A 27480-nucleotide genomic window follows, 5' to 3' on the forward strand; every position below is an offset into this window, starting at 1 on the left:
GAAAAGATATTGACTATCTAGCTGATCTATGCCCCTCATTATTTTATAGACCTCGAGAAGATCACCCCCTCAGCCTTCCACACTCCAGGGAAAAAAAAAGTCCCAGTCTATCTAGAGCCTCTCCTTATAACTCAAATCATCAAGTCTCGGTAGCATCCTAGTAAATCTTTTCTGCACTTGTTATTTGATTCAACCTTAAAAGGTGGGGCTGGCGAAATTAAGGAAAGGGGGGGGGGGAAACAGTGGGGCTTTTTAGGAGCATTACGGCAAGCGCTATGTGTGTGTGTCGCAGCTTTTGGTGTAATTACGGTAGAAAGGTACCTGACTGACAACCTGGATGACGCCATGCAGTGAGCGGAGAGCGCTCGGAAGCTGCTGCTCGGCGGTGGCAACGGTCTACAGGCGACGGGGAAAAGAACATTCCCTTCCCAGACAGCGAGGAAAGTTAGCACACTCCTTCCCGCATCCAAAAAAAAAGTTTAATATTTCCCTTCCCTCCCTCCCCCCCCCGCAGTAACGGGACGGTGATATTTGAGGTGGGGGCGCGTGAGCCTGTGCGTTTCGGTTGGAAGCGCGAGCGGGGCTCCGAGCTCGAGCTTCTCTTCCCCCCCCCCCCCCCCAACTCCGGCCCGGCCGAACATGGAGGTGTGAGGAAAGGAAAACATCCAAACACCGTCCTCGACAACTCGAAGAGGGGAGGAGGAGGAGGAGGAGGGGGAATGTTTCCAGGCGAAGCGCCGCCGGCGCGGAGCGGCAGCGACCACTCGGCCTTTCTTCCCCTCCTCACTTGCCGATGGCGGAGCTGGAGTCGCTGAGCACCTCCTGCCGCTCGCCATGCCCAGGTCGAACAAGGGCCATGGAGAGCTGCCCCTGCCGCCCGGCTGGGAAGAGGCGACCGACTTCGACGGCAAGCTCTACTACATCGACCACAACGCCAAGCGGACCAGCTGGGTAGATCCCCGCGACAGGTGGGTTAGGCCTTGGTTACCAACCTCCTCCTCCCCCCCCCCCCTTGCCAAATAAGGTCCCGCCGGCGGCAACATTGCGCCGGCGCGGCCGAACCGCCGGTTGGTGCGCGTGCGTGATGTTTCCCCGAGGCAGCGAAGCACCTGCGCATGCGCTGCATTCCATTCTGCAAGTTTTCGAGGTCATTCCAAGGCACCTGCTTAACCTTCCTCGGCTGGCTGGCCGGATAGCAAAAGAAGCATTGCAATTTAAAATAATGGGATAATGTACGAGAAGCTTTTTTCGCTGAGGCAGAATCAGCTTGACACAATAATGCAGGCGCTTGCGAAACAACTCACAAGCTGTACAATTGTCTGATTTTTGCTTTCTCAAACATGAAACGAAGTAGCTGCCAGTAACTAACCCTCAGCCAGTGGGGTTGAAGGGCACTTTCAGTCTCTTGTGGTTTTTATATCGTCTTGCAGGTTAACTGCTGAGCAGTTTTACATTTTCTCAAACTGACCAATTCAAGATGCCGTATTCAGGCCAGATGCCCCTGTTACTAAGATAAAGACAAAATACTCTGCAGATGCTGGAATCAAACAAAGCAGAATATGCTGTAGAAATTCAGCAGATCTGATAGCATCTATGGAGAGAGCCAACGTTTTGACTCAAAATTTGTTTTGATTTATTATTGTCACATACGGTAGCACAGTGGTTAGCACTGCTGCTTCACAGCTCCAGGGACCTGGGTTCGACTCCTGGCTTGGGTCACTGTCTGTGTGGAGTTTGCACATTCTCCTCGTGTCTGTGTGGGTTTCCTCCGGGGGCTCTGGTTTCCTCCCACAGTCCAAAGATGTGCGGGTTAGGTTGATTGGCCAGGTTAAAAATTGCCCCTTAGAGTCCTGAGTTGCGTAGGTTAGAGGGATTAGCGGGTAAAAATGAGGGGGTAGGGCCTGGGTGGGATTGTGGTCGGTGCAGACTCGATGGGCCGAATGGCCTCCTTCTGCACTGTAGGGTTTCTATGATGATTTCTATGATACGTAAGTATACAGTGAAAAGTATTGTTTCTTGTGCTATATAGACAAAGCATACCGTACATAGGGAAAGGAGAGGGTGCAGAATGTAGTGATGCAAGAGTCATCCAGACTTGAAACGTTGGCTCTATTCTCTCTCCACAGATGTTGTCAGACCTGCTGAGTTTCTACAGTATTTTGTTTTTGCCCTGTTATTTGTCAGACACCTCCATTAAAGTAAAGTTAAAGTTTATTTATTAGTCACAAGTAGGCTTACATTAACACTACAATGAAGTTACTGTGAAATTAACATTTAAAACTAATGCTTGTTTATTATCATACTGCTGTTTGTGGAAGCTTGTTGTGTGTAATTTGTTGCTGTATTTCTTGCGTTGCCCTGATTCCAAATTCGGGTATGTTCAAAATATTTGGCCCTCCATTCACTGCATTATTTATGTCGCTGTTGACTGGCCAGACCTCCCCTTTGTCCCTAGAAAAATGTTATTGTCTGCAATCTGGTTGATATCCCTTTCAAGACCCTGGCTTCACTCCTTTAAACTGGAGCACCTGGAGGAAGCCTACACAGACACGGGGAGAACATGCAGGCTCCACACAGACAGTGACCCAAGCTGGGGATCAAACCTGGGTTCCTGGCAGGGTGAGACAGCAGTGCTAACCACTGTGCCACCATGCTGCCCTGTGACTCCCAATAAAGTCAGAAACCTCCGAAATGGAATCTATTTGAACTCAGCACTGAATTCAAATAGCCCGGTTGAATTTGAGTGTGTGTGTGTCCCGTGTGAATCACACCACCCTCTTTCCCCTACCAGCAAAAATTGGATTTGTTGGAAATAGGGGCAGGACTTTCACATCAGGTTCTGCATGCAATTTTTAAAATTGACTTTGTGAAAATCCTGACCATGGTTTCTGGGTCAAGTGTTGGCCAGTAGGCCTGAGATGAGGAAAAATGTCTTCACTCAGAATTGTGAATCTTTGGCATTTCCTACTTCAGTAGGCTGTAGATATTCAGTTATTGTGTATTCAAAACCGAGATAATAGATTTTTTTGTGCACTAAAGGAATTGAGTGATGGGAGCAGGGTGGGGAAGGGGAGTTGATGTAAAATCCCCCTAAATGACAGAACTGGTTTGATGGACTGTATGGCCTGTATTCCTGCTTCTAATTCTTTTCTTTGTGATCAGCAAGCTTGGATATAATACAGTCAGTCCTTTCATTAAGTCATTGATATAGATTAGAAATAGCAGAGACCAGAGTACTGATCCTTGCACAGGCCACGAGTTAGACATGGCTATTCTGAAAATGATCTATTTATTCTCACTCTGTTTTCTGTCTATTAATCAATCCTCAAGCATGATAATATTAACCCTCAGTCATGTAGGCTCTAATCTTGACATTTTATCTAATATCTTCTAAAGATACAAATACACTGCAACCAATGGTTCTCTGTAATCTACCCAGCTAAACACTAATAGATTTGTTAAGCACTATTTTCCTTCATAAAACCAATGGCTCTGTCTAATATTATGTTATTAATAGTTGATTTTAGCATTTTTCCTGCTACTGATGCCAGTCTAATTGTCCTATGGGTTCCTCATTCTCCCTCCTCTCTCAGCAATGTTACGTTTGCTTCCTTTCAATTCATGGGGACCATTCTAAAATCTTGGGAATTCTGGAAGATCAAGATCGATGCATCCTTAAATTCTACTCGATTTGAAACCATAGGTTTCATCAGGTCCAGATGATTTGTTGACTTTTAGTCCCATTAATTTATTTTTATTACTTTTTATTATTAGTTATTTTAAGTTCCTCACTCTTACTAGACTCTTAGTTCCACACAATTTCCAGTTCTGTGTCTTCTGCTCAAAATATTGGTTGAATATCTCTGCAATTTCCTGATGCCCTTTTGTAATTTTCTAGCCTCTGCAAAGAGACCCACATTTTCTTTTGCTTTTTTTTATGAAAAGAGTTTTACAATCTGTTTTTATATTTCAGTTTCTTGGTCATCCTTTGCAAATTTTCAAACGTTCCAAATCCACAGGCGTACTATTTTGCCCCACATTGACTGTCTGCTATCTTCTTGCCTTAATTGGTTTATATCCCTTTGTAGGCTTCAAATGTCCTTGCTTGCTTTCCCACCAGCTCCCATGGCTCCATTCTCATAAAACTGGTGACCACCCAGTATCCCTTCCAGGGCTTCATGTTATCTGACATTGCAAATGTTTCCTTCCTTTACAGGTATTGGTCTTTCCCTTTCAAAGTTGCCATCAATTTCAAAATTCCAGCTTCGACCTCTCTGCCATTATAAGCTACAGCCCCATCTCCAGCCTTCCTTTCCTCATATTTTTAACCTGTTTTCATCTTTCAAATCCATGCCACAATTCCATGTTTGAATCAGTAATCAGATTTCCATATTTACCATAATGCTGAATTAGCCCTAATCATAATCACAAAAGACTCACCTATAATATTTCAAATTTGGAGTTGTGGCTGACAGTGAGGATGATACAAATTGACTCCAACAGATCATGGGCTAGCAGAATGGCCAGGTGAGGCAGATGGAATTTAATACAGAGAAGTGTGAAATGATGTGTTTTGGCAGAAGGAATAGTTAGGGGCAAATAGACACAGTTCTTATAAGTGTACAGGAACAGAGGGATCTGGAGGCCTAGATCTTTGAAGGTAGTTAGACATATTGAGGGAACAGCTAGCAAAGTATATGTTATCTGACTGGAGATGTCGATCATCCCTCAAAAATTGGTGCTAACAGTTGTTACCTGTCCCATTTTCAGACAGCTGCTCGTAATAGTCAGACTCACTGGTAGTTGTCCTCATTCCAGAGCCTCCCACTACACTGCAGCACCATGTTCCCTTGGCACTGTTCACTCAATTCACATGCTCCTGCACCTCTTGGGAAGCCTCCACTCCTGCAAGATCACCCAGGAGATTTCTGATTGGATGAAAACACAGAACGCAACTTGCTTCCACTAGTTAACAGGTATATTTGATTAACTACTCCCATTTTCAGAGCATGCCAGGTAACATTTTACTGTATTGAGCACAAGAACAGGGAAGTTATGCTAAATTGCAAAAAAGCTACGGTTAGGCCAGAAGAAGAGTATTGCATCCAGTTCTAGTCACCACACATTGGGAAAGATATAACAGTCTATGAGAGCATGCAGAGGAGATTTACTAGAAAAGTTCCAGACTTGAGGGTTAGGTTGGAGAAGTTGGATTGTTGTCCTTGCTGCCAAGGAGATTGAGGGGAGATTTGGTAAGAGGTATACAAGATTATGACAGGTTTAGATAAAGTAGACAAAAGCTGTTCCCAGCAGCTGATGTGGAAGATCTGGAGGATATACCGATTTAAGGTTTTGGGCAAGAGGCGATATGAGGAATGTTTTTTGAGTGAGTTATAATGACCTGGTACTTGCTGTCTATGAGTGTGGCTGAGATGATTAATAATTTCAAAAGGAAATTGGATGAGTACTTGAGCAAAATAAACTTGCAGGACTACGTGGATAGAGCAGGTGAATGGAATTGACTGAATTGCTTTTCAGAGAACAGGTATGTGCTTGATGGGTTGAACAATCTCTTTGTCATTATGACTCAATAACCTTTGTGATTGATTATTGTACATTATGTTTCATTTACCTCCTTGATCTCTTTGCATCTTTTGGTACAATAAACCACACCATCTTCCTTCAGTGCCCTTCCTCTAATTTTCAGTTCAGTGTCCTTACTTGGTTCCATCTTATCTAGAGCATATTCAACAATGATTTCTCTTCCTGTGCCTCCACCATTACCTTTGGAATCCACAAGGATCTGTGTCTGTCCACTTCTATTCCTTAACTACACTGTATCCATTTGCAACATCATCCAAAGACATAGGGTTGACTTCCCCACATGTGCTTTGGAACTTAGCTCTATCTCTTCACCATGTCCACTACCTCTACATTAATGGACCCTCAAGACTACTTGTTCTAGAGAACCCCCAGTTTCCTGCCATTCAAGTTTGGCAAGGTAGAAACCAAAACATTTCAACCCATGCCACAAATTCTGTACCTTTGCTGTCAATTTTCTTTCCTTGGCCATTATGTCAGCCGAATCAGAATGTCTGCAATTACAGCTTTCTATTCGACTCTGACCTGATCTTTTAACCCCATATTTCTCCATCATAAAAACTGTGTACTTGCATCTCTATATTATTGCCCACCTCCACCCCACTGCCTGAGTCAATTTCTTACTGAAAGTTTTTTCCATGCCTTTGTTAAACTGAAAGTCAACTATGGCCAATCTGTTAATTTAGTGAACTTATTTAGTGAATTTATCTGTCAGATAAAGGAAGAAGCTGGAGCTAGACTATTTTCATCGGTTCATTCACAAAACCCAGTGTAACAAAAGTGCATACTACTTTTCCCTTCCACATTGTTCTCCCCCAATTGGTGGAAACTGGTTCTTATATATGTGCCTGTAATCATAACTACAGCATTCATTCAATTATCACAGCATTTGCAACATTAACAGATCGGTGCTCTTCTGTAATCGTCAATTCCTCCAAAACTACTATTAGTATCCTATCTCACACTAGGCCTGTAACCTTTTGCCCTTGTCTTGGCTGATTTACATTGTCGTCTTGTCCCCAGCATCTCCAATTTTAAGATTGCCATTTTGATGATTAAATCTTTATGGCTTTGCCTCTCTATATTTCTAACCTTTTCCAAAGATATCATTCCTCTGACACCGGCCTTTCTGTACGCATTGACCCATTATTGATGCCTTCAGCCATCTAGGCCTATGTTCTGGGATTCCATTAATAAATCTCCTTACTCTTCAATCACCCGCTCCTTTGACCTTTTATCAAGCTTTTGGTTACCTCTTTATCTTTGGCTCAACAACCATTAGATAATTGGCAATCTTGGTTGATGTATACAAAATAGTTGGTGAGAACCAAGAGTGGAAAGGACATGAAACAAATGATTAGTTCTCATCAACTACTTTGCATATATCAACCAATCTTTGCAAGGAATCTTAATGGTCTGCCATCGCCTTAAACTAGTTTCTCAACTCCACTTGGAGTTTCCACTGTGGAATGAAGTGGGGTGAAAAATTAAATTTCAACTGTAAAATTATGTTATTCAAAGCACATTGCACACTTGGGAGATTATAAAATATATGCTAGTTCTGTGGTTCTCTGCATACTGGAATTCATTGTTATTTGGTGATGCGCAGCATTTGGGCAAGTTGTTGGTTTATGTGATATGGTAGTACAATTCAAGGTGTTGCCTTCAGACCTGATCACAATTGGACCTTGAGCTTCATCTGCAAGAAGTCACTGAGCTGCAGATGCCAATTGTATGTCCCAATACAGCACGCTAGTTGAGGCCTTAGGATTCTGTCCACCTCCAATGTTGAGCTAGTCTGCAGCTATGTGTAATGGGCAAGGTAGGCAAACAAATGGGTGCAATCCTGGTCTTCAGTCACCTGCAGTTTTATTGTGGAGGTATTTGTATCACTTCTCTTTGTAGCTGCATAGAAATGAAACTAAAAAATATTGTCTTTCTGTGGGCGACCTGGTGTTTCCTTTGAAGACCACCAATTAAGCTGTTGAAGATCTCTAACAACTGGACCAAGTATGCACAACACGAGCTCCAACCTTTTGATGACCAATTTTGCAACATCTGTAAGGGGCTAATAGCCTGCATATTTAGAAATCACATGCTTGCAGTTTTACGTACAAACATAAGAATTAGGAGCAGGGGAAGGCCACTTGGTCCCTTGAGCCTGCTCTGCTGTTTGTTAAGATAATGGCTGATCTGATTGTAAACTCGACTTCAGATTCCCGTTTTACCCTTGGAAACCTTTCACCCTCTTGCTTATTGTGAACGTGTCTATCTCTGTCTTAAAATATTCAAAGACTCTGCTTCCAGCACCTTGTGAGGAAGAGAGTTCCAAAGACTCTCAACCGTTTGAGAGAAAATAATTTGCCTCATTTCAGTCTTAATTGAGCGACCCCTTATTTTTAAACTGTGTTATGCAGCTGATGCACCACTGGGGGAATATTACATGCAGACGATAGCAACTGGAAATCTTGCCATCTCCCCAATCCCAAGTGGATTTTTTTCCAGCCAAAAATAGGGTCAAGTAGTCAGTTTCCTCCCTTGTACGTCAACAGGTATTGAAGTTTTTGACCAACTGCATTTTGGGATTGGTTTAGCCACTGATACTCAAGGAAAACATCTGTACATTGGAGGTGGTGCAGCAAAAGACCACAAAGCTGATCACTAGTGCCAAAGAAATAAATTATGATGCAAGGTTAGAAAAAAAATCAGACTTTTGAAGAAAGATTAATGATAGAAGCCTTTATAGTGGAATATAAGATTTATAAATTAATAAATAGGAGCCAAGGGGATACTAAAGTGAAACACAAGTCGGTCATAAGTGTACTGAAACATAAATAGACATAACTAAATGATGGGGCAGTTGAGACCCATTGCTTGCAATTCTTGTTCCACACGGGAATGCCAGTGGATAATATGTGCAAAAAGTTTCCCTAGCTGCTTGAGTTTCAGATTTCTGAGCTGTCAAGTGGCTGGAATCACTGCAGGAGATATGGGACATTTCCTAGATTTCACGTTGCAGGGTGTGGTTGCCCCACAGTCATGGACAGTTCATGGGGATAGTAAGTATTCTGGAGGATAGCAAAAAGAGGAAGGCAGTACAGGAATCCTCTGGGAGTTTGATGTATACAAATTTGGGTTTCTGTGCAAAATACTGGTGCAGTACAGAGCAAATCTATGGCACTGTGGAACAATCTACATTGCACTAACTTAACTAGTGGTTCCAATACTGACCACTTGAGCTCAGGACTTCTTCCTGACCTCTCCTTGACAGTTCATCTAACTGGTATTTATTGTTTTCTACAAAAATAAAGCAGAGTCTGAAAGTTAGTGTTTCAGGCCAATGACTCTGTCAGAGGTGTTAAAAGTTAAGCATACGTGAAGGCAGGAACATAAAACAAAAGTTAAGGTCTGTGATAAGTTTGAAGGCAGAAGATATTAAATGATGAAAGGATGATGATGTAAGACAAGTGATGTTAGTGTGATAGGCAAAGAACAAAAGAAGGGTTTAAGGGAGGCGTGAATGAAAATAGCAGCATTATTGCCAACATCTACTGTCAGGAAAAATGGGGCAGTGGTGAAGATTTGAAATTGTTCAATTCACCATTAAGCCTGGAAGGCTGTAAAGTGCCTAATCGAAAGATGGGGTGCTGTTCCTTGAACCTTTGTGGACTTTCATTACAACAGTGTTGGAAGCCAAGGTCAGAGTGGAAGGTGAATAAGAAAGACAAGTACCTGAAGCTTGAGGTTACTCTTGCAGATGGAGCTGCGGTATTCCATGAAGCAATCACTCAATCTGTGCTTGGTCTCTTCTCCCTAGAGTAAACTGCACCTTGTGCAGTGAATACAGGATACTAAATGGAAAGAAGTACAAATTGATCGGTATTTCACCTAGGAGTATTTGAGGCTCTGGATGACTGGGGATGGCCGAGTGATTGCGGGCATTGAATCTTATGCATTTCACAGAATCTTGCATGGGCAGCTGCCTCAGGAAGGGGTGATTATTGTTGGAGAGAGAGATTTTGTGGAGAGTGAATTCTCAGGAGCAGCCTGCAAATAGAATCATAGAATCCCTACAGTGCCGAAGGAGGCCATTCAGCCGATCGAGTCTGCACTGACAACAATCCTACCCAGGCTCTATCCCCGTAACACCCTGTATTTACCCTGCTAATCCCCCTGACACTAAGGGACAATGGCCAATCCACCTAACTTGCACATCTTTGAACTGTGGGAGAAAACCAGAGCACTCGAAAGAAACCCATGCAGATAGGGAGAATGTGCAAACTCTGCACTGACAGTCACCCAAGGCCGGAGTCGAACCCAGGTCCCTGGTGCTGTGACGCAGCAGAGCTGACCACTGTGCCACTGCACTGTGCCTCTGACTTTAGCAGACCTGCAACTGTTTAGTTTTTTCCCTGCTACAGACCTACCTCCTCCCATCACCATATAAATAAAGGATGTTTATAAAATCTGTTGGTTTATAGCAGATAGTTTCAATGTAATACACAGCAAATATATGTTTTATATTAGGTAACATTTTATTTTCTGAGGAAATGCTTATTTTCTAAATAATGTGCTCATTTTGTGATGCTGTCAGTGATGTTCTGGCTTCAATTAAACCATTCTTGTGGCTAAATAGGAGTTATGATAACTAAGCAACCTGCTGACACTCATCTCTAATTATGTAAGTGAGAGTCAGAAATGTGTCTGTATATGAACAAAGTAATAACCTAGGCATGCAATCCAAGTATGTCTGGAATGCAAAACACCCCGATTGATTTTATCACTGCTAGAAACATACTTGCAGAACTGGAACAATGTAAATAATGGCCTTCAGGCTTATTGAATCAGTGGAATGTGACAGATGCTGTGTTGTGGTATGCTTGTACAGGGTGCCCAAAGTTGAATTTTCGCAATAGTATATTGTCATATACTTTGGAAGCTGGATGTGAACTTGGATTTTATGTATTACAATTTTATGCATTGATCTTTTAAATTATGCCTTTATTCTTTTCTCAAAAACATTTTAAAAATTGGAAATGATTTGGATGTCTACTCACAGGCATACATTTTATAAATATTATTGAGGAGTTTTTAACTTGGGGGCTTTTGAAACATTGAAAATGAGGGTTTGATTTTAAAAACAGAATAAATTGGAGACGTACCCATTGCAAAATAATGATGAAAGCCTTGGAAACTACTTGTTGCAGAATCTCAGGTAACTCACTCAGGATTACTTGTTGTTCTTGCTGCTGACCACAATGGTGATCTTTCTTTCTCTCTTTCCAAATACAGAAATTTCTGAGTTGGTGAGCTGTGAAAGGAGGCATGGATAACATGGAACCGCATGTAATTCATCTAGGCCTCCAACACACAAATGCTCCAAAGTCTATAAATGCTTATAAATTAGGATTTTCTCCCGATGCTCACAGACTGCTGAGTTTTTCCAGCGTCCTCTTTTCTTTAAATGCTTCTTGGTTTAGGCTAAACTGTGGAGGAAACAGTGCAAACTTGTGTTTGGATGCTGTTGAAAATGTCAGAATGGTCTGAGACTGACAGTTGATAGGAGGAGATTTTAAGACAGAATCTGAGTTGCCATTGAGCTTTGGGGTTGAGATGCTAGTGGTTTGGTTGAAAGAAGTATACAGAGTGTAAATGCTACAAATTAAATTTGATTGAAGTTGTAAATTCAAATTACTACAAATGCTGGAAAATCTCAGCAGGTCTCACAGCATCTGTGGAGAGAGAACTGAGCTAACGTTTCAAATTGATACATTAGTTCTGCTCTCTCTCCACAGGCGCTGTTGGACCTGCTTAGATTTTCCAGCATTGATGGAAGTCATATTGTTAATGCCATTTTGAGAATGGTGCAGGCAGATAAGGTTTGTCATGTTCACTTGCATAACATGTGGACACACCTGATTTCCACAAATGAACATTTCCACTGTTCTGAAGTATTACTGTGGGCCAATTTTGTTCTCTGACCTGTGGGTACTGAGGTCAATTGTAATGCCCCAGTAGTCACCCTAACTGAGGTAACATTCATCACAGATCAAACATTGAATCCAAAACCATTATGTAAATTTACAGATCTGTTGACAGGGTGGAAAACAGGAAGCTTAGAATAAAATTTGTCTGATTCTCCCTTCAAATTGGACTGGTACAAAAGAGCTGTGCAAAGTGATAAAAGACTGGAATTCTCTGGTCGTTCATGCTGGCAGGATTCTCTGGTCCCACTGGCGGCGCACTGCCAGGGGTTTCCTGGCAGCATGGGGTGGCTTCAGTGGTAATTCCCATTGCCTACACCGGGACCAGAGGATCCTGCTGCTGAGAAAAATGCTGAGTGGAGGCCAGAGAGTTTTGCCCAGATTTAGGGCAATTCTAGTTTTGGGAAGCGATGCAAAGGTGAATGTTGAGCCATGTGTGAATTTACAAATAATAAATATGCTAGTACAGGAAATAAAACTGCCCATGGACAAAGGACTACAATGTTCAGCCGGTTTATCCAGAAAATAATTACTGCACTTCAGTACAGCATTGAGGTGTTTAGTTACTTTCGAGACAATGCTGTAGTTCAGTTCTGAGTTTAAGCCAATCTCCTCACATTCATTAAGCTGATTTAATATTTTAATTTAAGTGTGAAGGAGAAGGTGGGAAGTGTGTGTGTATAAAAATATAATTTTTGCAAAATGATTTGCCTGGTGATGCTCCCCCTGGAATTTCATGAAATATGTGGTTGACTAATACTGACATTGTGGCTATTATAGTAATTTTACTGAAAAGAGATTTCAGATTTGAATGCCATGAAATGAAGCATGTCTGATCTGTCTTAAGAGGACCATGTGAGATTTAGTGGCTGTGTAATGCTGTTCCAATCACCTCTGAGAATCCTATTAATCACATTTTTCTCTGATTGTTCTGTGTTTGTGTGATAGGATAAGCAATCACTTAACCTCCAGGGCTAATATCTCCATTACTATTCATTAAAGTAGATCATTAGAATGCACTCTTTTATCCATTTCAATTAATTTTGAACAGCATGATATTAATATTAAAATAGTAGAATACAAAAATTGCTACAAAGCTGTGCCATGGATTCAATTTTCTTCTCCATATTTCTGAGATGGTATTAATATTTCTAATTCTGTGTTCATTTTTTATTGTAGTATAAACATAATTTCACGTTCTTAATACATTCTATGAAAAACTAAACATTGAATGATGATGGAGAGAGTTGCAATGCGATTAATTTTTTTTTGTATTTTGTCTTAATTTTGTTTAATGGTCCCAAAATTCAGTACTATTCTGTGCCTGTAAATGCCTAGCTCCTAATATTTAGTTTATTTCCACATGTGAAAAAGTATATTAGCCAAGTCGACTTTGTTTTACTGGGAGAACCTCACTTGATAACCTCAAGAATTTGGCAGCTCATTTTGCACTTTAATTTGCTGTGCACATTAGAACTAGCTAATGTGCTGATTGTGCACAAAATTTTGTGAATTGGTGTTAATGAATGAGCTATAACTTTTGCTCGTGCTCCAAAGATTGCTTAAGGGTGTAAATGAGTCCAGCACATTGACCTAGTGATGACCCATTTTTTGCAGTATTTAACATTTTTTGCAAATTTACTGAGGATTTACTTAATTTGCGTCATGTTAGTTTCTCACTTATTGAAGCTGGAGTTAAAGCACTAGGCTGATTGGTAACGACAAAAGGAAGAGCAAAGCAACAGCTGGCTAAATAAAGTTTATCAGAGCGAAAATAACTCCATAGGTGTACAATAAAGGCTTTGTTTTCAACACTGGAGGGAAGAAAGATGTATGGACAAAAGGAGATCACAGCCTGGGACATTTGAAAGCAGAGGAGACAGAACATCAGAACCTCATACAATTCAAAGAGTGTCAATACCACAGACATGCTAACTATAGTCACCTCACTGCAGAATGGTAGATACACAGATTTTGTGTTGGGAAGTAAATGTCCTCCGATCAATGTCAGCTCCTGCAATCCTTCCTTTGGCAGGAAGAATAAAAGAGCAGAGTATTATTTAAATTGAGAACGGCTGCAGAATTCCAAGGTGCAGTTGGATCTAGAGGCTAAGAAGCAATATTCAGATAATATGATAAAGTACGAAAATGACTACAACATTAAACTTCTAAACCATCAGACCGTACTCCTAAAAGTACCTACTATTTTTCCCTTTAGTCTTTTACCTTGATAATTGCATGAATGATAAAGAGTACTGAGTTTAATGTGATTGTCTAGTTTTTGTGTTTTAAGGCCTTTCTGCTTTTTTAAAAAAGTAAATGGCCCAGGATAAAAACAAGGACATTGTTAAATGTATTTCTGTCATGATTGTAAATGCTGTGCAGCAATACAATACTTAACTTGATGCAAGTGAAAATCATTGCTACAAAGGATATCCTTGGATAAATCAGGTGAGGTGTTGTTTACACACACTTTGGGTCATAACTTCCAGGCTCCCCACTGTTGGATTTGTGGGGGGTATTCTAAGGATTGAACTGGAGAATCCCACTTGGAAATTCCCATGTAAGTGTTTACCTGGCAATTGTCCAGAAGGGCTAACTGTCCCTGGACAATTGCACTGGGCTGGGAACCATCTGACAAAGCGATTTGAAATCACTAATCTCAGATAGTTCTGCCAACTTTATATTCATAGTTACTCTGAAAGAGTTATGAAGAATTTTTTCTTGACTGAATTGAAGTATGCAAGATCCTGAATTGACAAGGTGGATGTTTAAAGGATATTTCTTCTTGTGGGTGAGTCTAGAACGAAACTGAGGGGCACTGTTTTAAATTTAGGGTTGCCCTCAGAAATTGTTTCTAAGGGTTACTGACTTTGGATTTCTCTATCTGGCTCAGATGGCAGTGGGAGCGGAATCACTAAATAATTTTAAAATAGGGGTAGATAGATTCTACTTGGGCAAATGAATCAAAGATTAACAGGGCAGATGGGAATGTGGAACTCAAAACACAAATAGAACAGCCATGATCTTATTGAACAGCCAAGCAGGCTTGATGGGCAGAATGTCCCACTTCTGCACCTAAATCTCTATCATATGTTTGTATGAAATTGAGGTTTGACACAAAAACAGAATATTCTGTAAGCACTAAGCATATCATTAGGGTTCTATTTGCTAAGTTCCATTAGTTCTGGTGTGGAAGTGTTAAGAAGTATTGGTAAACATTCAAAATAAGTTAAAGTTTTAAATGGGTTTAATTTAATGTTTCTGTGGAAGGAAGGGTAAAACCTAGTTAAATTCATGCTGGACAAAGGGGTTTGTATGTTTGGGGGTTGGTTCAATTCTAACTATGTTTCTATTGAGCTTAGAGAAGGCTATGGGTTGAAGAGTAAATAGGCTAGCAGAAGTATGCAGGTGTTGCTTAGCAACTGGGGGCCTTGTTGGGTAGGAAAGCTTTTAAGTTTTAGTTTAGCTGAATTTTATTGCCGTTTAAGAAGGACACCAGGAAATGAACATATCTCAACTCTGCCAAAAGAAAGACTGGACAAGATGGGAGCTGCAAAGAGGCAGGCTTCCGAAAGAATAACTGGGGAATTGGGACAGAAAGAATGTTTTATGACGACTGGAGTTGAGAACAAAGACCAAGGTATTGTTCAGAAGAATTCAAGAAAGGGTAAACAAAGTGTTCTGAATTCAAGAGACAATTGCAGTAGCCAGAGCTGAAGTGGGAAAGCAGACTTCAGAGTTTGGTGCCTTTTTAATAGGGTCTGGAAATTGAGAGTTAAAGCAATTGTGAACAGGCTGTACAGTCAAGACAAAAAAATCCCCAAAAAGATTGGTATAAAACCTGGATACTGGATTCACTATTAAAAGTAATGGAAGCTTTGTTTTAAAAAACCATTAGGAAAACCAGGACCGGAGTTCAGAATGCACACTGCTAATGCTTTGGTTCAGAGCGTGTATTTGACCACGGCCAATCTGTCTGCTTACAGTGACTTTACATTGTAGCTTAAATGTACTTTGTAATCCATGTTAATCTTAAAATATGTATGTAATTTTTCAGCTAAGGTGGTGTAAAGGAGTATTAGATCATCCAATTTTTTTCATGTTTAATAATTTTGTTTCTTGTTAAAACTAATTAGCAATCCTGTGACTCTGTTCCAGTAAAAGTTACGGACTTTTGAACCAGGGTTCCATTCTGGGATGTTCCCGTCCAGTCACAACACCAACTGGAAACTGAGAAAAATGAAAAAGGAAAAAAAATGGTGAAGCAAATGGTTTTATCTCGGAACATGGGCCTTTAACCATATATTTCCTTTTTTTTGGTACTTTTCGGTGCTTTTATTGTAATCAAAAAAGCCAGTTCAACTAAATCATGGTCTCCACATGAGGGACAAACCAGATCCTAGCTGACAAAGCAAGATATTGTGTCGCATCTTGGGCTTGATCAAAAAAGACCCAAGTTGACAGGATGAGCCATTGCACCCCCTCCCGGGCTTGACTTAATGCTTCATGTTAGCCAAAAGGCCGAGATGGCTTTGAAAAATTGCATCAGGTAGCATCAGTTTAACCTCATTAGCTACCCTGATCCTTTACCCTAGCTAGAGCAAACCACAGTCACATGGGTCAGCACACCCCAAGTGCAATGGGCTAGCCTCATCCCCTGCCGGATCATGGTTTCACCCCTTTAGCCATATGTTTATTTATTTTTTTGGTACCTTTTGGTACTTTATTTCTAATCAAAAAAGCCAAATCAAATTAAGTCCGATCATGGTCCCTACGTAAAGGAAAGGCAAGATCCAAGCTGACAAAACATTGAAAGCCATCTTGGGCTCGATCAAATAAGATCCAAGCTGACAGGATGAGGCATTGCACTGCCTCCCAGGCTTGATCTAACGCTTCCTCTTAGCCAAAAGGCTGAGATGGCTTTGAAAAATTGCATCAGGTAAAGCCTTAGTTTAATCTGATCCTTTATCCTAGCCTAGGCAAACCACAATCGCAGGCGTCAGCATATCCCAAGTGCAATGGGCTAGCCTCGTCCCCTGCCTGATAATTGACTCTCCCCTGCCAGGTAACCATATGTTTTTGATTTTACTTGATACCATTTGATTTTATTTGATAAGTATACCGTTTTGGATACTGTTGGGGGAGATGGCCACTTATCAGGGGTTAACAGCAGCAGCAGCAGCCAGAGCATGGTATGGCTGGCTCTGTTGTTAAGCAGGGAGGGACAAAGAGCACTAGAGCAATAGTTATAGGAGACTCTATAGTGAGGGGAGCAGACAGGTGTTTCTGTGGACATGAAAGAGACTCCAGGATGATATGTTGCCTCCCTGGTGCCGGGGTCCAGGATGTCTCTGAACGGGCAGAAAGCATTCTGAAGGGAGAGGGTGAACAGCCAGAGGTCGTGGTACATATTGGTACTAATGATATAGGTAGGAAGAGTGATGAGGTCCTGCAGAAGCAGTTTAGGGAGTTAGGTAGAAAGTTAAAAAGCAGGACCTTTAGGGTTGTAATCTCAGGATTACTCCCTGTGCCACGTGCCAGTGAGGCTAGGAATAGGAAGATAGTGCAGCTCAACACATGGCTAAACAGCTGGTGTGGGAGGGAAGGTTTCAGATATCTGGACCATTGGGGTTTCTTCAGGGGCAGGTGAGACCTGTACAAGAAGGATGGGTTGCATCTAAACTGGAAAGGCATAAATATTCTGGTCGGGAGGTTTGCTAGTGTCACACTGGAGGATTTAAACTAGTTTGGCAGGGGGGTGGGAACCAAAGCAAAGGTGAATTAACTGAAGGAGAACCAGAGAGTAGGGCCAGTAGGACTCAGAAAGAGCAGGCAGGGTGTAGTTGCTAATCAAAGAGGGTCTGGTGGACTGAAGTGCATTTGTTTCAATGCGAGAAATGTTAACAGGTAAGGCAGATGAACTTAGAGCTTGGATTAGTACTTGGAACTATGATGTTGTTGCTATTACAGAGACTTGGTTAAGGGAAGGACAGGATTGGCAGCTTAATATTCCAGGATACAGATGTTTCAGGCGGGATAGAGGGGGATGTAAAAGGGGTGGGGGAGTTGCACTCCTGGTTAAGGAGAATATCACAGCTGTACTGCGGGAGGACACCTCGGCGTGCTTATTCAGTGAGGCAATATGGGCAGAGTTCAGGAATAGGAAGGGTGTAGTCACAATGTTGGGGGTTTACTATAGGCTGCCCAACTGCCAGCGGGAGATAGAGGAACAGATATGTCGGCAGATTTTAGCAAGGTGCAAAAGTAACAGGGTTGTTGTGGTGGGAGATTTTAACTTCCCCTATATTGACTGGGACTCGCCTAGTGCTAGGGGCATGGATGGGACAGAGTTTGTAAGGAGCATCCAGGAGGGCTTCTTGAAACAGTATGTAGATAGTCCAACTAGGGAAGGGACCATACTGGACCTGATATTGGGGAATGAGCATGGCCATTTTTAGTAGGGGAGCAGCTCAGGAACAGTGGCCACAATTCAGTAAGCTTTAAGGTACTGATGGATAAAGATAAGTGTCGTCCTAAAGTTAAGGTACTAAACTGGGAGAAGGCTAATTACAACAATATTAGGCAGGAACTGAAGAATGTAAATTGGGGGCAGATGTTTGAGGGCAAATCGACATCTGGCATGTGGGAGGCTTTCAAGTGTAAGTTGATAGGGATCCAGGACCAGCATATTCCTGTAAGGATGAAGGATAAGTATGGCAAGTTTTGGGAACCTTTGCAACTCATGTTGCAGCTTTATAGAACCTTAGTTAGGCCGCACTTGGAATATAGTATTCAATTCTGGTCACCACACTACCAGAAGGATGTGGAGGCTTTGGAAAGGGTACAGAAAAGATTTACCAGGATGTTGCCTGGCATGGAGGGCATTAGCTATGAGGAGAGGTTGGAGAAACTTGGTTTGTTCTCACTGGAATGATGGAGGTTGAGGGGCAACCTGACGGAAGTCTACAAGGTTATGAGGGGCATGGACAGAGTGGATAGTCAGAAGCTTTTTCCCAGGGTAGAAGAGTCAATTACTAGGGGGCATTGGTTTAAGGTGCGAGCGGCAAGGTTTAAAGGAGATGTACGAGGCAGATTTTTTACAGAGAAGGTGGTGGGTGCTTGGAACTCGCTGCCGGGGGAAGTAGTGGCAGCAGATACGATAGTGAGTTTTAAGGGACGTCTGGACAAATACATGAATAGAGGGATATGGTCCCCAGAAGGGTAGGGGGTTTTGGTTCCGTTGGGCAGCATGGTCGGTGCAGGCTTGGAGGGCCGAAGGGCCTGTTCCTGTGCTGTAATTTTCTTTGTTCTTTATTAGTGTCACATCATAGAGTCAGAGAAGTTTACAGCATGGAAACACATGTATTAGTATACAGTGAAAAGTATTATTTCTTGCATGCTATAGAGACAAAGCATATTGTTCATAGAGAAGGAAAGGAGATAGTGCAGAATGTAGTGTTACAGTCATAGCTAGGGTGTAGAGGAAGATCAACTTAATTCCTATTTATTTTTTTTATTAAAACTTCAAACAAGCCTAATTTAACTTGTTAGGCTAGTGTGAAACATTCAATCGCTCAGACCGTACAGCTGCTGAATACATATTACAAATGTGTTGACTGCCCTTTCCTCTTTTCTGAGGATGATCAATATTAATCTTTAGAAGGAGTTTCATTGAGAGTCACAGAGGGCTTCAGCTGATCAGTGGTTCTTTCCTCTTTGAAAATATGTAACAAGTTACAAACTTTTCAACTGGGGTGAGCAAAGGTTATGTGAATACACCACTCGCAATGCAGCAAATCCTGAACAAAGGCCACTGATAATGCAACCTTGTGCCACAATTAAATCAGAGTAGCTACTCATTATTACTGAATGCAACCAATCTATATTAATAGCCTAAGATACTTGTCGATTAAAATGGCAGTCCAGTTCAATGACCTCAGTCAGAAGCATGCTATTCTTAATTTCTTGCCATAGGATTTGTGAACAATACAGACGTGGCTGGCTGACAACTGCAATCTTTTTGTGTAGCCATTTCCTCAAATATAAGATAATACCCACACGTAGCTGTGGAGGATAATTGACTTTTATCTTAATGTCATGTGTTGGCATGTTATCCAGATTGAACACTGCAGAAAATTCTAATAACTATGATGGGCTGTGGGTTCTTTGTTACCTTCCAGATGTTTGCTTTACCCTTTATTTAATTGTGATTTGCCCTTCTGACCTACAAAGGGTATTTAGCCATTTTTCTTTTTGCTATATTTGATATGACCAGGGGAGAAGGGGTTAACTGACCCCCGTCTATTCAGTCTCCTCGGTTGGTCACAGCAGCAGTTTAAGTTTCTTTTTCATTATGAAATGCCTTTTTCCAAATCAAGATGTTCTTAACTATCTAAGCCATGAGCAATTAGTAGCCAATCAAACTAGATTTTCTTGAGTCAAAGGAAGAGCAAATTTATTAACCACCAACCCCGAAAAAAAAAGCAACATCAAGCATGCAGTCATTTGACATTCACACACCATGCAGATATCAGAAATAAAGGATGATGGCATCCTATTTTTTATTAAGTAAAAAGAATGTATAGTTAAGCCACCTTTGATTGTTACTGAGGTGTAGATTTTAATATGCTGTGGCCGATTTGGGTTAGCTGGTTTCTTGGATGCAGTCAGATATAGAAGATGCTGCAATTAATACAAGATCTCGATTTGCTGGTAGGTTTCTGATTGAATTGCTTCTCGAACCAAGTAAAGCACATGATACCATCTGTGTCACTTGTAATCTCTCTTCAGTGTCTGAGCAGTCTTGCCTTGAAGTTTCCAAGAGGTTTTGGGCATGTCTGTCTGTGGCAGCCATTGCTTCAATATCCAGTACTTTGAATTTTTAATGTCTCTTCCTTAGTTGAGAGTTTCGATAACCCTGGGTTATGGGAAATGTCTCTCTTTTCATGCTCCCCTCAGAGTGATTTGTTGGCTTTTCACTTCATCTTACAGAAAACATAGAAAATAGGAGCAAAAGGATGCTACTTGGCCCTTCGAACCTGCTCCACCATTCTTATGATCAAGGCAATCTTATCATCCAACCACAGCCTGACCTGCCTTCCTCGCATATCCTTTGATCCCCTTCGCCTCAAGTGCTATATCTAACTGCTTCTTGAAAACATATAATGTTTTGACCTCAACTACTTTCTTTCTGTGGAAACAAATTCCACAGGCTGACCACTCCCTGGGTGAAGACATTTCTCCTCATCTCTGTCCTAAACAGTCTCCCCTGTATCCTCAGACTGTGATCCCTGGTTCTGGACACCCCCACCTTCAGGAACATCCTTCTTGCATCTACCCTGTCCAGTCCTGTTAGAATTTTATAGGTTTCTATGAGAGCCTCTCATTCTTCTGAATCCAGCAAATACAATCCTAACCGACTCAATCTCTCCTCATGTCAGTCCTGCCACCCCAGGAATCAGTCTGATAAGCCTTCTCTGCACTTCCTCTAGAGCAGCGGTCTCCAAACTCCGATCCGGATGCGGCCCGTGGGCCGTAGTTTGGAGACCCCTGCTCTAGAGCAAGACCATCCTTCCTCAGATAAGGAGACCAGAACTGCACACTGTATTCCAGGTGTGGCCTCACCAAAGCCCTGTATAATTGCAGTGACTGGAGTGCAAGCACACCCAGGTCTCATTACACATTGCCCTCTCCTAATTTATGGCCATTCAGATAGCAATCTGCTTTCCTGTTTTTGCTACCAAAGTGGATAACCTCACATTTATCCAAATTGTACTGCATTTGCCATTAATTTGGCAAGTCAGTCAGCTTTATCAAATCACGCTAAAGAATCTCTGCATCCTCCTCACCTTCCCACCCAGCTTTGTGTCATCTGCAAATTTGGAGATATTACATTTAGTTCCCTCACCTAAATCATTAATATATAGTGTGAATAGCTAGGTTCCCAGCGCTGATCCCTGTGGTACCCCATTAGTCAATGTGGCCTTGCATTTTTAAGCAATTTGCTCTGTCTTGGTCTAAATTGCAAAACACCTAATGAGTTGAGAAATCATGGACTGCGACTTCAGAGCTGGTAGTACCCCAAAGAGGCGCTGGGCAATCCTTCTCCGAAGTTCTCAAGTAAGGGTTTGCATGGCAATTGCCCAGAAGTGCAAACTTCCTCTGGACAATTGACTTGTACTGGGAACCATCTGAAAATGCCATTAAAATAGTGAACTTTGGATGGTTGCACCAGGGTTATCCCAGTGGTCACTCAGAAAAAGTTAGAAGAATTAGAACTACTTTTAACTGCTGATAATTATTGTAAACACCTAGATCAATCCCCACAGAACTTGCCCACCCCCAACAGTCCCTAACCCTGACCTCTGATTGTTGTCCATGTGGGCCCTGCCTGAACCGACCACCCCCACTGCCCTCATGGACCTATATGTGTCTTTATATGCCCTGTTTGTGAACAGAACTCCCACTCACCTGACGAACAAGCAGCGAGCGCTCCGAAAGCAAGTGGCTTTTGCTACCAAATAAACCTGTTGGACTTTAACCTGGTGTTGTGAGACTTCTTACTCATGGATCGAAGCCAGTGCCATCCTCCCTGGGGCTCTAAAACCCTCTCCACACCAACCCCTGCGGGATAGTTCTGACTCACCTGACCTGATTTTTTTTCCTCTTCTCTCCCCAACACACCCAAAATCCTATCTACTTAACCTTCTCCCTGGCCTGTCAATTTCACTAGACCTCTCCACCTACCTGCTTTGTGGCAGCTAGTGCAGTAAAAAAGGGCATGAACCTCTTTAAATCGATGGAACAGGCCTGTGAGGCATCTTTTGATGCAAATCCCAAGCAGCTCCAGTGATCAGAAATGTCAGCACAATTTTCAAGGATAGGTAAATATGTATCTATTTGCCTATTGCATTGTTCTATGAAATTATTTCTCCTAATTCCTGTGGACCATCTCTTTACGATGCTAGTTCGAAGTTACAGTGCCATATTTTCAAAATAAAGGGCCATAGGTTCATGACATATTAAAAAAGCTAGGAACTAATTATTCTGTGAATATGCATCCCTTTGTGCTACACTTACTGCATTGTAATTATGTGGTGAATAGCAATCAGTCCAACAGCCATATGGAAAGGAGTAAGAAATATATGATGAAGCTTCCATCGTTTTGAATTTAAAGTAGCACTTGAGCATAAATGGAAGATTAAGTGTGGTTGTTCCTTAGCAATAGAATGATATATTGTGTTTCACATTGTATATTGCTGCTTTAATTATAAACCAGCACACCGTGCAGTATACCCAGATAGATCATTGTGTTTTTATTATGATCAATGCGTAGGGTGAGATGAGGAAGACACTTTAATGTTGTTCTGGAATATAAACCTGATCATCATTTGACTGTTTCTTAAATTGTGCCCAGTAACCTGACCTCAGTCACCCTTTCTAACTATCCATTCACAATGTCGTTTGCTATTTATATAAATAAATACTTGGGGCCGGGGAACAGAGGTGGGACAGAAAAAGTTACTTGGTGACAGTGACCTGCGTGTCGATCTGCTGCCTTAGGTTCTGACTATGCTGAATTTCCTGAGGGTGGGGGAAGAGCGGAGGGTGGGTGGGAATGTGAAGATACCCACCTCTTGATTTGGCATGTTGAATTCATTGGGGAATTCCTTTCTGGTGACCTGAGATTTTCATGGGAACAGGCACCCATTTGGAGCCCTGTGAAGCTGGCGGCCTCCAGCTTGGCAGGAACAAGGTGGCAGCATTGAAATAGTTTTATCTGATGGGAAAAAAATAAGAAGTTTAACAACACCAGGTTAAAGTCCAACAGGTTTATTTGGTAGCAAAAGCCACACAAGCTTTCGGAGCTCTTAGCCCCTTCTTCAGGTGAGTGGGAATTCTGTTCACAAACAGAGCTTATAAAGACACAGACTCAAATTACATGAATAATGGTTGGAATGCGAATACTTACAACTAATCAAGTCTTTAAGAAACGAAACAATGTGAGTGGAGAGAGCATCAAGACAGGCTAAAAAGATGTGTATTGTCTCCAGACAAGACAGCCAGTGAAACTCTGCAGGTCCACGCAACTGTGGGAGTTACAAATAGTGTGACATGAACCCAATATCCCGGTTGAGGCCGTCCTCGTGTGTGCGGAACTTGGCTATCAGTTTCTGCTCAGCGACTCTGCGCTGTCGTGTGTCGCGAAGGCCGCCTTGGAGAACGCTTACCCGAATATCAGAGGCCGAATGCCCGTGACCGCTGAAGTGCTCCCCAACAGGAAGAGAACAGTCTTGCCTGGTGATTGTCGAGCGGTGTTCATTCATCCGTTGTCGCAGCGTCTGCATAGTTTCCCCAATGTACCATGCCTCGGGACATCCTTTCTTGCAGCGTATCAGGTAGACAACGTTGGCCGAATTGCAAGAGTATGTACCGTGTACCTGGTGGATGGTGTTCTCACGTGAGATGATGGCATCTGTGTCGATGATCCGGCACGTCTTGCAGAGGTTGCTGTGGCAGGGTTGTGTGGTGTCATGGTCACTGTTCTCCTGAAGGCTGGGTAGTTTGCTGCGGACTTCCTTTGGACTCATGGTGAACAATCACTGAAACAACTCTATGATGACATCAACAAGTTCCATCCCACCATCAGACTCACCATAGACTACTCTCCGGAATCGGTTGCATTCTTGGACACACGCATCTCCATTAAGGACGGTCACCTCAGCACCTCACTGTACCGCAAGCCCACGGATAACCTCACGATGCTTCACTTCTCCAGCTTCCACCCTAAACACGTTAAAGAAGCCATCCCCTACGGACAAGCCCTCCGTATACACAGGATCTGCTCGGATGAGGAGGATCGCAACAGACACCTCCAGACGCTGAAAGATGCCCTCATAAGAACAGGATATGGCGCTCGACTCATTGATCAACAGTTCCAACGCGCCACAGCGAAAAACCGCACCGACCTCCTCAGAAGACAAACACGGGACACAGTGGACAGAGTACCCTTCGTTGTCCAGTACTTCCCCGGAGCGGAGAAGCTACGGCATCTCCTCCGGAGCCTTCAACATGTCATTGATGAAGACGAACATCTCGCCAAGGCCATCCCCACACCCCCACTTCTTGCCTTCAAACAACCGCACAACCTCAAACAGACCATTGTCCGCAGCAAACTACCCAGCCTTCAGGAGAACAGTGACCATGACACCACACAACCCTGCCACAGCAACCTCTGCAAGACGTGCCGGATCATCGACACAGATGCCATCATCTCACGTGAGAACACCATCCACCAGGTACACGGTACATACTCTTGCAATTCGGCCAACGTTGTCTACCTGATGCGCTGCAAGAAAGGATGTCCCGAGGCATGGTACATTGGGGAAACTATGCAGACGCTGCGACAACGGATGAATGAACACCGCTCGACAATCACCAGGCAAGACTGTTCTCTTCCTGTTGGGGAGCACTTCAGCGGTCACGGGCATTCGGCCTCTGATATTCGGGTAAGCGTTCTCCAAGGCGGCCTTCGCGACACACGACAGCGCAGAGTCGCTGAGCAGAAACTGATAGCCAAGTTCCGCACACACGAGGACGGCCTCAACCGGGATATTGGGTTCATGTCACACTATTTGTAACTCCCACAGTTGCGTGGACCTGCAGAGTTTCACTGGCTGTCTTGTCTGGAGACAATACACATCTTTTTAGCCTGTCTTGATGCTCTCTCCACTCACATTGTTTCGTTTCTTAAAGACTTGATTAGTTGTAAGTATTCGCATTCCAACCATTATTCATGTAATTTGAATCTGTGTCTTTATAAGCTCTGTTTGTGAACAGAATTCCCACTCACCTGAAGAAGGGGCTAAGAGCTCCGAAAGCTTGTGTGGCTTTTGCTACCAAATAAACCTGTTGGACTTTAACCTGGTGTTGTTAAACTTCTTACTGTGTTTACCCCAGTCCAACGCCGGCATCTCCACATCGGGGAAAAAAGTACCAGTTTGGGACAAAAAAAAACTACCAAGCAGCAATTAAATTTTAATAACCAACTTTTCCCTACTCTATCTTGGGTCCCAGATCTCATTTGCCCTGGCCACTTGATGACATTTTTTAAAGACTATGCACAGATGGCAGCCACGGCAATGGCAGTCGATTCAGGCCAGAATATGGCGTGTTCCCCTGGTCTTTCATGCTGCCGTCATCATTGCCACTAATTGGATGGCAGACTCAATGCAGAGTGAATAACCCAACCCTGTGAAAATCAAGCCACGGTCAGATTGGCAACAGAGATGGGAATGTGAGCTGATTCCTGCCGAGAACAGGAAAGTTCGATCCCTTGATGTCTATCCTCAATTTCCTTTCATAAACCTGAACATTTGTCTTTTGCTCTGATGCACTGGTAGAACTGACAATATTATTTTGGATTTATTTTAATCCTGCTATTAAATATCATGAGCAACGTTTTGTTTTTCTCTCTGAAGTGCCTCTTCATAGCTGGAGGTGGTTGGATTGCTCCTCTTGGCTGTCCTCAAACCATGGGGATCAACTTCACTGCTTTATGCTGCCTTTGGTCTTAGATGGCTTTCTTCTCATGTAGCAGCCAGAACTTTTGTACAGAATTTAAGGTGCAGCTTGACCATTTCTATTCAGTTTGTCTGAGTTTGCCTTATTATTAAGACCTGATACTGTTTTGACATTCTAAGCAATAAAATAATTATTCAATTTGCTCGATCCTTGAGCTTTCCAATTGACAAGTTTCTCCTACTCATGGAGTACATATGCCTCCAATGTTTAGCTTCTGATGTGCATTTGCCTTGCATTTTCCCAAATTGATCTTCATTTGCCATTCCTTGGCCCATCTGCAAGCTTGACAACCTATTTTCCTAAGTTCTTGGCTGCCTTCTCTGACTTCCCCATAAACCTCCAGTCTTTTATTTTACTTACTCTGTTTTCTCTCTTGCACACCAAGCCTCTCCTTTAAGATGACCATTTCATAGAATCCTACAGTGCAGAAGGAGGTCATTCAGCCAATCGAGTCTGCACCATCCCACCCAGGCCTTATCCCCATACATTTATCCTAGCTAGTCCCCCGACCCTAAGGCGCAATTTAGCATGGCCAATCTACCTAACCCACACATCTTTGACCTGAGGGAGGAAACTGGAGCACCGAGGAAACCCACGCAGACACGGGGAGAATGTGCAAACTCCACGCAGACACAGGTAGAATGTGCAAACTCCACACAGACAATGACCCAAGCCAGGAATCGAACCCGGTCCCTGGCGCTGTGAGGCAGCAGTGCTTGATAACCTCTCTCTTCCAACCCCTGACCACCCAGCTCTACCTCCACATCCCCAGCTTGCTAATACCATCAACCTATCCCTAACTTCTCACTACTGTCTTTTCTTTAGCTCTTTCTTTCAAAAAAATAACTCTTCCACCATTCCTTTTATGTGATCCTACATTCTTGTTTCTACCAAACACAAAGCACTGAGTCTGCATGATAGACTCTCTTCTCTAACCCCTCCACCACCACCACCTCCCACCTTCATTTTATCAGGTCTGCAGTGTCAAGTGTGACTTACTAATTGCACGTTCCCCACACTAGAGTTGGAAGATTGCTGGTTCACTTACCACTTCAGATAACTTTGGACAAAGCCAAGGCTGACATGCCAATGCCATACCGAAGGACTGCTGCAGTCTCAGAGATACAAGACTAAATTTTCTGTCCTATCCCCTACTGCGTTTGGAGGTGAGGAGGACAGCTGAACAGGCGTGCTGTTGGCAAGTGAACGCCCATCCACCTTCCTGCCTCCAATCTAACTAGACCTAAACTAGAACTAGGGGGCAGGGATTCAAAGGACTGAGCTGAGGGAGAACTTCTTCACCCAAAGG

The 27480-nt window shown here is 42.7% G+C and overlaps 1 protein-coding gene across 2 annotated transcripts in view; it reads left to right on the forward strand.

The window, feature by feature from the left end:
* Positions 1 to 323: 323 nt before the first annotated feature.
* Positions 324 to 27480, forward strand: part of LOC144505048 (protein KIBRA-like) — a 115795-nt gene continuing 88638 nt past the window's right edge. For both annotated transcript variants that reach the window (XM_078230757.1, XM_078230756.1), the window contains exon 1: positions 324 to 968. In XM_078230757.1, coding sequence (XP_078086883.1) covers positions 835 to 968 — 134 coding nt within the window. In that variant the 5' untranslated portion in view covers positions 324 to 834. The remainder of the gene's footprint in view (positions 969 to 27480) is intronic.

The sequence above is a fragment of the Mustelus asterias genome, chromosome 16 (assembly GCF_964213995.1).
Source record: "Mustelus asterias chromosome 16, sMusAst1.hap1.1, whole genome shotgun sequence".
NCBI classification, from domain to species: Eukaryota; Metazoa; Chordata; class Chondrichthyes; order Carcharhiniformes; family Triakidae; genus Mustelus; species Mustelus asterias.